The 11991-nt window shown below is 42.4% G+C and overlaps 1 protein-coding gene across 1 annotated transcript in view; it reads right to left on the reverse strand.

Annotated features, from left to right (window-relative positions):
- ATP10A (ATPase, class V, type 10A) overlaps positions 1-8868 on the reverse strand; it is a 71548-nt gene extending 62680 nt beyond the window's left edge. The window contains exons 1-2 of the mRNA XM_010161840.1: positions 8744-8868; positions 8351-8555 (exon numbers count right to left, since the gene is read on the reverse strand). Coding sequence (XP_010160142.1) covers positions 8351-8555; positions 8744-8868 — 330 coding nt within the window. The remainder of the gene's footprint in view (positions 1-8350; positions 8556-8743) is intronic.
- Between the last annotated feature and the right edge of the window lie 3123 nt (positions 8869-11991).

Genomic DNA, 11991 nt, shown 5'->3' on the forward strand with positions numbered 1-11991 from the left:
GAGACATATGGGCAGCAATTTCCCATGTAAGTAATATTTAATGCAAATTTCTACTGGCCTCTGTGGCCTTATCAGTACTAAAATCTGTAAAAGAGTAGCAGGTGGAAAAAAGAGAAGTGGGATGAGGGTTCACATCCTGGATGCTGAGATAAATACAGGAGTTCCTCATTCTGTTGTTCTGCCTTTTTTGGCAGAAAAGCAGACCCCTTCTCTGTCTCAGTGCTTCCAAAGGAAAGTGAGACCATACCATTATTGCTGGGCTTACACATGGCTTAATACTGTGAACCCTCCTCCTCTGGAAAAGGCATCCCTTCCATCCTTTCCTAACACCTGACACTGCCAACTGAGGTTGTGGCATCAGAGACGAGCGTAGCATAATGTGTTTCCAGCCCAAAAATCCTGGCCCTAAAATCAGGAGTTCTCAGTGTTCTATTACAAAATCTCGTTTCTGAGAACAGATATTCCAGATATTTCCTGTTCTCAGCTGACAGGCCAATGTATGGCTAAGGAATAAACAGTTCCAGAAATAAACTTTTGTTAAGTAAATTAGGCTAGGAGATCAGAAAAGTCATGGCAAGGAAAAAAAAAAAAAAAGGAAAAATCTCTTCTTAATTGCTTTAAATGTCAGTGTTTACGTCTCTAACAGGAAAGCAGTATAGCGTTTATATTTTTCTCTACAGACCTGAAATGCTCTCTTGATTTCTAATGCTTTTTCGGAGAAACAGCAGAACGGAGAGATGCTGGACTATCGATACAGAGAATGAAATGTCCCACCTCTCTAGACGTCAGATGTAGCACAAACACTGGCATAATACATTTCCTTACATGGCTTTACCACTGTCCCACCGGTGCTGGAAGGATTACCCTAGGGACGGGAGGTGCTTCACAGCCAAGACATTCAAACTTAGATTCATCAATATAGACCCTTTAACCTACATTTAAACACAAAAAAACAACCAACCAATACCAGTGGTAGAAGTCAAGTACTCACTAAGCTTAAGAACTGGAATCTTTTCCCTCCTCCCCTCCTCCCAGTGCTTAGATGAAGATATCCTAAATTTTGTCTTACAGTTATTCAAATTCTTTGTCCCTCTAATGAAGGTCTATCGACAGTCAAACGTGCGGCCTCGACACCTGCACAATGGAAACTAGAAAGAGACGATAACCTTGCTCAAACTGACCAAGGAGGAAGTGAACTGTCATTCTGGAGTTGTTTATGTACCTATACTTCCCAGTGTGTGAGAATGCTGACTAAAAGCCATAGTAAAATGGCAGAGTAAAAAATTGTTCTCAGCCTTCCTTTAGTACTTTTAACTGGCATGAGAGCTGGCTACAGCTCTGACTGGGGTTCTGCTCTGCACCAGGCCCTTCTGCATGCAGCTGCTATACGTTCAGTTCTTTGTCAGAGAGACAGCAATTGCATCCTCTTTACCTAGAAATGGTCACGGTTTCCACACAAGTCATCTCTGAACGTGGTACTATTAAAAAAAAAAGATACAACAACATATGTGTAGAGCTTTTCATTGCGATTCAACCCTCATCAAAGCAATCTACTTAACGTTCAAGGAATGACCCCAGACAAAGGTCTCCACAGGGTGTGACGCTCACATTTTGCACTTCTTAGAAGATTTGTTTCACTAACATCTTCCGCTAAACTGTAGAACTAAAAAAATATATATATATATTCTGGTAGTGCATAGGGAAAACCATTGCTTTCTTTTGCTTGTTTGGTGGTTTTTTTTAACTCTCTTTTCCCTCAGGGAAATGTAATTTTGGCAATGTGTGGGATAGAGCACTAATCTGCTGATTTAACATGTGCGTATCTGGAATTTTCGAGTCACTTTTCCTAGCCTTGTGAACCTTCTCAAAAGACTGTAAAAAAAGAAAGACACAAGGGATAACCCCAAAAAGAGTCTAGAGACATTCACTGTTCTTGTGGACTGATTCTACCCTGCTAAAGTACTTATAACCATCTCAACAACATGGAGTATGCTGACTGGTTCCCATCGACTTGATTATAATGGTGTACTATGTCCACTAATTTCAGGTGAGGGTATTAGTGGGCCAAGGAGCTACAGGGAGATTCTAGTTATGCCCATTCTTGGGTTGCTTTAGAAGACTCAATCAGACTGAGACAAGCAGCTCTCATCAGCAGGTGTGTTGAAAACTAGCCTGCCTGGGAGTTGTGCTGGTCTAACTTCAGCTGCTCTCTCAAACTGGGCTAGTTTAACCAATGCAGATGACTGCAGAAGAAAGCTCAGTTTAAGCCAAACTAAAATTTGAAAATGGCTTTCTTTCCTCTTTTTTTTCCCCATTTTTTGAGGGAGAAAAACTGAATGCAAAAGGATCATCTACACTGAGATTCCAAGGCTACCCTTCGAGTTGTTTCCATGCAATTAGCGTGAGTTGCCCCTCCCAAAGTACCTCACACACAGAGCAGCCTGCAGGCAGGCTCGCAGTGCAGCCATACCAGAAAGCAGCCTTGTCTTCTCTTCTGGACCAGTTCCTAACCAGGACTCACAGGAAAAGAAAGAGATGATACAAATGGCTTAATGCTTAGAACAGGGAGCCGTGGGACTGTTACTCTAAGTCCAGGTGTATCCAGTATGTTTCCAGCACTGGGCAAGAACAGGTAGGGCTGGAATGAATGCTGGATCTGCCAATTCAGCCCAGTTTCCAGGCTAAGTCAGATGAGTGAACTTGCCTGCAGTAAGTATAGGGTCCAAGTTCATACATATTCCAGAATGGTTCACATACTGCCTTGTGAGGAAATCAGACTGATGGGTTATTGTGGTGCTAGTCTGCATGCAAATGAATCCACCCAAACAGGCAGACACCAAATTTAGATGTGATTTTTAGACAAAGTAAATACGCAGCCACAAAGTCATTTGCAAGACTTATCTAAACCTGTTTAATCATGCTATACAAGCTTGTTTTGAACAAAGGTCTACTCTTAAAAGAAAACGAAGAGTGAAAAAAAAAAAATCCATCCCCTACCACCACTAGCTCTCAGAGGGATACATGCACCTTCTCAGAGGTGATGGCAGCTGCTAGATTTAGCTCAGCTTTCAGCTGAACTGAAGCTTTCCACATAAACATCCAGGAGATGGTCAGTGGTTAATAAACCATAAGCTGCTCCAGAATCCACAGTGAGTCTTTGTGGATTTTTTTAAAAGGCATACTGAGTAAAAACAGTGGAGTATTTTGTTTGTTTCGTACTACAAGGCAGGAAGAAAATGTAAATGTTTTTCATGAGTCTAGATTCATACTATCAAAATATCCTAAATCAAGTTGATGAAACCTGAAAGGGAGTTTTGAGCTTTAAAAGCCCATGCTGTATCTGCTTATCCGCTCTCTGAAGAGCGGCTGACACGCCTCAGATGGATGGAAAACATTCCATAAGCAACTGCGGAGGGTGTGGTGGCACAGCAGCCTGCAGAGTAGCACAGAAAACACATTGATTCCTCCTGCCTTCTCTGTGTCTCCTACTCCATCCAGTGCACCAGAAATGGCTGCTGTGACTCGGCAACATCAAGGGTGGGTTAGACAGTAGAAAGAAACTGGTGGAATACCAAGGAAAACTCATTTTTTCCAAGAGATGCTTACTGGTCACTGCTAACACCATTAGATTGCTCATAGTGGAATTTAGCACAGTGCTTTCTCCTAGCTCCACTCACCAGCATGTCGTGCCTGCATACATGGATCTGAGCCATTTTTCAGTGTGAAGACAGTCCACTATCCTTCTGGCTTTAAAGACAGAGCATGCACAAATACATTTCTGACTATTTTAAACATATCTAGCACATCCTGTTGCTGCAGTAGCTGGATAACAAGACCACAGTATTTAAAGTCTTGGAAGAAAAAAGTCCAGGCCTTTGAAAAATCTCCTCTTTCCTTTTTTCTATTTTAACCTACTCACTGAGTGATTTTCTTTTTTCTTGACTATGAAGAGTGTACAACCACAAGATATACATTCCAACTGGTATCTTCAGACATACAAGCCACAGAGGAACGTATCTGTGACTCTTCTCACATCTTGTATATCAATGGGGTGTAGAATCAAGTACAGAAAGAACAGGTTTGTGTCAGACAGATCACATTCGTTAACAAACATGCAAAGCTAACAAGCAGTATGTTCCTAGTCTACTATAAATTACTCAGACAATTCAAAGCAGACCTAAAAAAAAAAAGCAGTATATTCTGGTCACTTGCACTATAAAGGAAAAGAGTTTCTTGGAATTCACAAGTGGAGAGTCCAGTCCAAGCCCACAAATGCTGATCTTGGATCTTTCAAGCATATGCTTAGAGTAAAACAATGCCTGCAAAGCACTGGAGACAAGGATACAGAACAGCTTCTATAATTGCTTATTGCTGCTTCAAGAGTCATGCTAAAAAGAGAACAGAATGGTACTTTTCTGAACAAAGGTTTGGGAGAAGGTATTTAAAAGACATGTAGATGAGGTGCTTAGGGACATGTTTTAGTGGTGGACTTGGCAGTGTCAGGTTTACTGTTGGACTTGATGATCTTAAAGATCTTTTCCAACCTAAAAGATTCTATGATTCTAAGGGTGAAATTGTACTCTCTTGAGCCTATGGACCTTGTATGCTATTAATGCTGAAGAGAGACACAGAGATCCCCCAGAGCATGCTGGCAGAATGGCCGGCCTGCCGCAGGACAGCTGTACCCAGTGTAACAGCGCTGGGCTCGCTGGCCTCTGGAGAGGGCATTTGGAGAGAGTGCTGTGGTTGCAAGTGGGCTGCCCATCACGCACTCCACACCAGCGGCTCCAAATTGGAAACCAGGCTCTGTAGGGCAAGGAGCTCAGCGCAGACCTGCGGGACTGGAAATTGCATGGGTGGGCACAGGGCAGGGACGGAATAAGGAAAGCATAAAAGTGGCTTAAAACAACTGTTTATCCCCACGCCCGCTCCTTTCCCATGCCCAGCAGAGTGACAGGGATAGAAATAGCTATTCTTCAACCTGCTTCACAGGCACGTGCTTGCAAGCCAGCAGCTAGTTCATACAAGAAACACAGAAAGGCCAAGCTTTGTAACACAGCTTCTTTCAAATGCTTGAGATGCTGCTACAGAGACATTATTCAAAGATAGCTACAGACAGCTGATAGAATTCTAAGAACCACCCTCCAAAAAATCTGTGTTTCTTATCCTATGATAAGCCACATGACCAGGCATATTCTGTAAGGGGGGTGGGGGAAGAGTTTAGCAGTGTGGGAAAGAGAGGGTCAGGACTACATAATCCATTTGTTTGTTTTCCTGCTTGAAAAACAGGGCTGCAGAATGACACAGAACCAAACAGCTATAAACATAACTGAGAGTTCTTCTGCTCAGTACAATGGTGATTTAAAACTGTAAAAGCATTCTTGTCCAATGCATGAACAGGTTGGGATGCAGGTCCTGTACAAGATTTGGGAACAAACTTCTCTGACCTTTGGCAAAAGGATGGTCAGCATTTGGTACAAGAAAAATTTTGTCTTCCAAAGTATTTTATGAGATCTAAGAATAAGCTCTCTCCAGTTGTGGCAACTTAAGACATACCCAGATAGGAAATGAACTTCACTCCAAAGAATGGGCATCACCTTGCTATTCCATGCTGCTTGGCTGTGGTCCTACTATTCACCCAGCATTTCCCAAGCAGCCCCCTCTATTGTCACTAAGTGTCTCTCAGCAGGGCCACACCTTCAATAACCAGTAAGGGCCTACCCCTACTAGTGTGGGGTGAGGAAGCTAATGCTGCTGCATGAATTACCAGTGTGCTCAGACAGGTTTTGGCCAGGACTTCAGTGAGGATGGCAAGTATTCTGCTGGATAGCTTACGGGATACTTTTACAGAGAGGCTCTGTAATGCTGCAGCTGCCAAGGGCTTGGTACTTGCAGGTGTGCACTTTGCCGAGAACTTAGTTGACGCAGGAACCCAGGCTTGGATATTTCCTGCTTTCTCAGCTATTTTAAGAGAGGGGAGGTAGTCACATGTGGTTTTCTTACAAGCTCTCTTTCAATACTTGACTTCTTGGGGCCCAGTCCTGTTTTCATTGGAATGAATGAGCTTTCTGTCATTGACCCCCTTTTAACCCCTTACAATTTACTATGGACCTCACTGCTATTATAGCTAGGCATCTTGTGATCTAACATTTATTTTTAAAAACTATTTATCCATATATTTTGCAGCACACTTCTGAGACAGGAAAGTTTCATAATCATCTTGTATTACGAGAACTAAAATACGGAAGGATGATGGGCTGCAAATGCAAAGTGTGTTAGGTGTCTAGAAAGCAGACTGTAAATATCTATATGCTAACGGATTTCCTCAGTAAAGCAGGGTATGCACAGCAAGTCACACTACGTACACCCTGATGTGCTGAGCTGCTTGACACATAAACCTGGCTTTGTTTCTCTAGCTTTCTCTTTGTTTCCTGAGCTTTCTTCCCTAACGGGGCCCAATTCAGTCTCTGATAACCTGTTTGAGGAGGAAACATCACTGCCACCCACTTCCACACAACTGTCTAAAGAATACAGGTCTTGCCAAACAGTACAAAACCCAGACTTCAAGTGTTCAGCTGCCTGGTTTGGATCAGCAATTTAGACCTCGGTGAGTATGCCAAACATGAGATTGCAGGGGTACTCCCTCCCGGTTTTCCTGCTGTATGTGTTCGCTGTTAAAGACAGAAGAGTGACTCCACAACTGATAACTCAGGCACACATCCATAGCTTCCAGAAGCAAGGAAGTTCATAGGGTAGGCAGGGCCCTTCTAAGCCTGCCAGGTTCCAGGAATCACACTCTTAAGTGCTGAACAGCGACTCTGCCTCCAGGAAGCTGGGGATCCTGATGTAATAAAAGGGACTCCTCTGGGCAGGAAGGCTTTTGAAAACCAGTCTTGTGATGATCTGTACTTGAACACATCAATTCCTTTCACTGTGTTTACCAATACCTCCTGCTGTGTGTCAGATGGTCTTGGATTACAGAAATCCAGCCATCTGCTGTGGATAAGAGGAGTAACTGGTGTCTTCCCGGGTCTTCTTTTGAGACAGAGCTGGGATGTGCCCTTAGCTTATAACTGTATCCACAAACACATTCCTGTATTTAATAGCCTATATGCAATCTATAGCTTTTGTCCTACATAATGTGCCTGAGGTCACGTAGGAAGTCTACACTGGCAGAGAACTGGGACACATTTTCTGAGTACCTCCATGGAGCTCTACCCACCGGAAGAAATTTCCTCTCAGTGGGAACAGGATGGGAAAATTGAGAAACAATTCAATTAGCTTCTTTGAAACAATCAGAGTTTTTGAAACATGTGGCCTGTAGCTGATTAAGCTTCTTGCTGTGGCGGTAGCTGCCGTGTCATGTCTAAATTCCAGGTGGAAATCACTGATGATTAAACAAGTCTTTACCTCATGTTTTTACAAGCTATTCGGAGAAAGACTCTACCTACCATAAAGAACTATTTGGAAGGCACATTGATTTTTATCCTATTGGATTGAAAGTTTATTAATGTTGATCTACCTCAGTACAACTATCGGCTTCTGTAGTTAACTTTTGATGACAGTGGTAAAGGCAGCAGCTCCCATGTTTGCAAAATCTCTCAAATGAGAAGAGCAACTAGGAAAAAAGATGTAGCTGAGTTCTACAAATTAATTTTTTTCTGACAAAATACAGGAAACTGACGTTAGCTGGCAAGAAGGATGGGAGAGTAGGGCATGTAAATAAAAAAAGATTACTAAAGCAAGTAAAACTTCAGGAAATTTCCTCTAATTCTGCTGACAGTAACTGATCTGGATTTAATTTGTTTCAAAATAGTGCTGTAGGGGAGAGATAAGCACAGTGAGAGAGCAGTAAAACAGTTTTTCAGCACAGACACCTCCAGAATGCATGCATGCTGCCCCTTTAAATCTTACAAGCTCTAATGCTCCAAGTGCTGGAGGGATATTCTGCAAGAGGGAGTTTCAGGCAAAATTCCTAATTGAAACTGATCTGGTTTGCAGGCAGGAAAAGTAGCTGTTTATAGTTAAGTATCTTCTCACTGGGCAGTTAAAATGTGTTTTCAAAAATCAAGCTACAATAGAAGCCATTACAAACCCCCAACATTTTCCAACCGCATACAATTGCCCCAAATAATTCCTATTCAAATTCAGGGAAAAATGATGGTAAAACTTCTGATACTATGATGAGGTCAGCTGTTGGCAAGTGCTAGTATTTTAATGACAACCATAACAGCATTTCATTCGCACTACTAGAACAAGCAGATCTAGCTAGTGTGGAGTGAATTGGTGAACAGTTTACCTACCTGAATCAAATTCTTAGGTTAAATGAGAGTCAGGAATGGCGACTTACCAGCTCTAAGAACCTCCTCACCACCTGTCTTTGCTTTAAGTTAGTTTCACCATCCAGGTTAGCTGTTTCAATATGGCACAGCCCATCGGGATCACTTGAGGAAAGCAGCAGTATGTCCGCAGGTATAATTTCATTACAGCGAAGCTGTACAAAGTCTCCAACTTTCACTTCTTTCCAGTATCTGCTTATATATTTTTTTTCATTTCTGGGGGGGGAAAAAAAAAAAGACTACATTTACAGGACATATATTAAAAAAAACTGCACAGACTGGGGTGCCTCTGATAAGACTTGGCTTGATTTGTAACAGGAGCACAGTGCCTTTGGAAGGACCTCAGCTATGCTGGAGTTACACCGGGAAAAGGCAATGCAGACTGCCAGGAGGCCACTTCCCACCGATTCAGCACTAGGTCCGAGTTCCCAAGACGCATTTTTAAGGTGCGGAGGACAACATGCTGATGTGAGACCTGGCTAAGCAGCATGAGCAGGAGCTTCATACACTCTCCTTTCTTTCCCTCCATGCCCCTATCCATCTGTCTGACCAAGGGGGCTGCTGTCTATACTGGGTGAAAAGGAGTCACATTCTGTGCAAGGGGGGGGACTCAGAACAGGCTGGGGGGCAGGACACCTGTTTGGCACGGCTCCTAAACGTCCTCCATCACATACCACCCTCGGATGCACCCTCAGATAGCTTCCCCCTTGTTCCCTCTTTCCAACAGAGACAAACTTTGTACAGTGCTGCACATGATATTTGGACAAAGGAGCCAAAAATCCCTAACTGAAAGGAATTTCCACTATTCATCACTAAACGTAGAATTAGAAGGACATGTCACGTGCAAAAACACAGTCCCAACCGCTTAACTGGGAAAGGACACTGTCATTCCTTATAAATATTTCTGCAGTATTTCCGTTCTAGCCATAGCATTGTCTGTTACACCATTAATTTCTGCTTAGTTACGCTGACCCTTTTACTTTTACTTTATAATTTCTTAGGCTATTCAAAGACTTACCCCCCTGAAACACTGATGCATATGTTGTTCATTTAGATACAGTCACTAAATCTCTCTAGTTTTAAAGGTCATGCTAGTTTGCAATTTTTTAATTTTTTAACTTTTTCTTGAGAGCAAGAGGAAAAAGGAACATGTTATTGCTTAATTAATTCTAGCTAAAATTCAAGGTTTTAGTTTCATGACATGCACAGGCTTGCGCTCTCTTGGCATTTTTGTAAATTACTTTCTTCCAATATGTTTTTGAAAGAAATTAATTTCAAAACAGCCACAATATAAACTTGGTAAAATACCTCCCGAAAATGGGAAACTGCTATTCTGACACTTTGCTAAGCTGTCAGAAGGTCTTTTGCTGCATAAGCACTGCGATGGCTGTCAGCACTGGCACTGTCACCACAGACAGACTCCTGTGACAGCACTTGAACTGCCAGAATGAGATGCTGATGGGGGGATGAGGAGTGGTGGTGGCTATTTCATGTTCTTAGAAGTAGATTATTTTAAAAAACATCACTTTCAGTAGTAAGGTAAATAGATTTGTAACCAAGTGGAAACACACAAGTCCTACCAATGTTGTTACTTTGGCGTTAGTGATAGTCGTGCCATGCCTAATTCATCCTTGTCACGCTTTCACTGGTCTTACAGGAATTAGTAACTTAATTGGCTTTTATTCATGTATTTAGCTTAAATCCTGAACAATAACGTATCAGGCAGCACAATGAGGATGTACCAGATCAGGTTTTACCTTTCAGAATTTCTTCACTGTCTTTTCCTAACATCAATAAGGGCCAAGAGTGAAACATGACAGTCTAACAAGGACAGGTCATATACATACTAGGTGCTGAAATTATTTGTTCCCTTCACACTCAGGTCAGAATCAACATTTAACTTTTCATGCTGATGAGTACAAATTGCTTTGAAATGCAGTGTGCCATAGCATAGTACAAATAACCACACCACAGATCCCAAGGGTTTGTTAGCCATGTGATCTGGAACTCCAAATCTCTTCACATGTGGCTGTTGATCCTTTTTAGTTTAACTGTGAAACTGGGTGATGTTTATCTGCAGGTACAATGAGTAACAGTATACAAGTATGATCAGTCTAAAAATAGAAAGTAGTCCCATAGTAGCTATAAACACCACAATTTTTTTATTTAACTTCTACTGTTTGCCATACATTGCTATTTTAGCATTTCCTCACCTCTTACATGCTTAGCAACTGCCACAACTATATACACTGTGGCAGGAAGGGTGGATATAGAGCAACACAAGGCCAAATGGCTCTGCTGGGATAAACGAAGCTGTTTAGCCTGGAGAAGAGAAGGCTCCAGGGAGACCTTACTGCAGTATTTCCACAGATAAAGGGGGCTTGTAAGACAGTGACTTTTTACAAGGGCCTGTAGTGACAGGACAAGGGGTAACGATTTTAAACTGAAAGAGGGTAGATTTAGATAAGACATAAGGAAGAAATTTTTTATGATGAGGGAGGTGGGACACTCGAAGGGGTTGCCCAGAGAAGCTGTGGATGCCCCATCCCTGGAAGTGTGCAAGGCCAGGCTGGATGAGGCTTTGAGCAACCTGGTCTAGTGGAAGGTGTCCCTGCCCATGGCAGGGGGGTTGTAACTAGATGATCTTTGAAGGTCCCTTCCAATCCAAACCATTCCATGATTCAGTTAATCTATGCATGCAGACCTCCTGCACACTCACCAGGGTCCCAGGACACAGCCCCCTTCATCAGACATGGGGCAACAGTTTGGCTCAGTATTCCACTTGATCAGCTGTCTGCTAACAAGGGCCAGTAGTGGATGGAAAATTACTGTCTGCACAGAAAATCACTTCCAAATCCTCATCAGCCAGGGCTGCTCTATGTCCTCTAGCACAGCTCTGAACTTGTCTTATTGCAGCCAGTGAGTGGTCACTGCAAGTATTCCCTGCAGAGTATGGCACATACTGTCTCTGAGTTAGTTCAAATATTAGATGCAGTATAAATACACCAGTTCTTTGGGAGCATTCCTTTAACACACTCAGCCAACTCTTCTCAACACGCAGGTTAGCTCACCTGGAGACAACTGCTGAAACTCTATCCTGTACAGACCGGCCTAGCAACCCTGTTGATACAATTATGACATTGACTTCTGCAGAGAAGTCTGCAGAAGACATCATAATCCATGTTTTGTAGCACCTAAGAAATGTTCATTCTTGCTGGTATATTGCACCAGTAAAGTACAAATTTAGATGATATACAGAGATAGAAATTCTACACTTTAAATTTAAAGCTTTCCTTTGTGTTTGTAAGGTGTGGCACACAAGAATGTTGATTTAAATTTTTATTTGAAATTTGGGGATTTGAGCAGTTTTTCCTCAGTGTGTCCTCACAGACATTATTCTTCCAGTTGCTGATCAGAAGGGGCCCCTTCCATGTCTCCAGTGATATGTATGACATGGGCCTTCTGTGACAGAGAACCTGAATTAAACAGTGTATCCCTGGGCGGGCATATGTGCATCATTATGCTTGGTGTTGTTTTCAAACAGTTCAGTTCACGTTTCAACTTCAGAGCAAACCTAACATTTAAGCAGACGCTTCAGATGAGCTCTTCACAGTAATGGCCAGGCTTGGAGGACACCAGCAGCATGACACAT

The sequence above is a fragment of the Eurypyga helias genome, unplaced genomic scaffold (genome assembly GCF_000690775.1).
Source record: "Eurypyga helias isolate BGI_N326 unplaced genomic scaffold, ASM69077v1 scaffold2042, whole genome shotgun sequence".
In the NCBI taxonomy this organism is placed as follows: Eukaryota; Metazoa; Chordata; class Aves; order Eurypygiformes; family Eurypygidae; genus Eurypyga; species Eurypyga helias.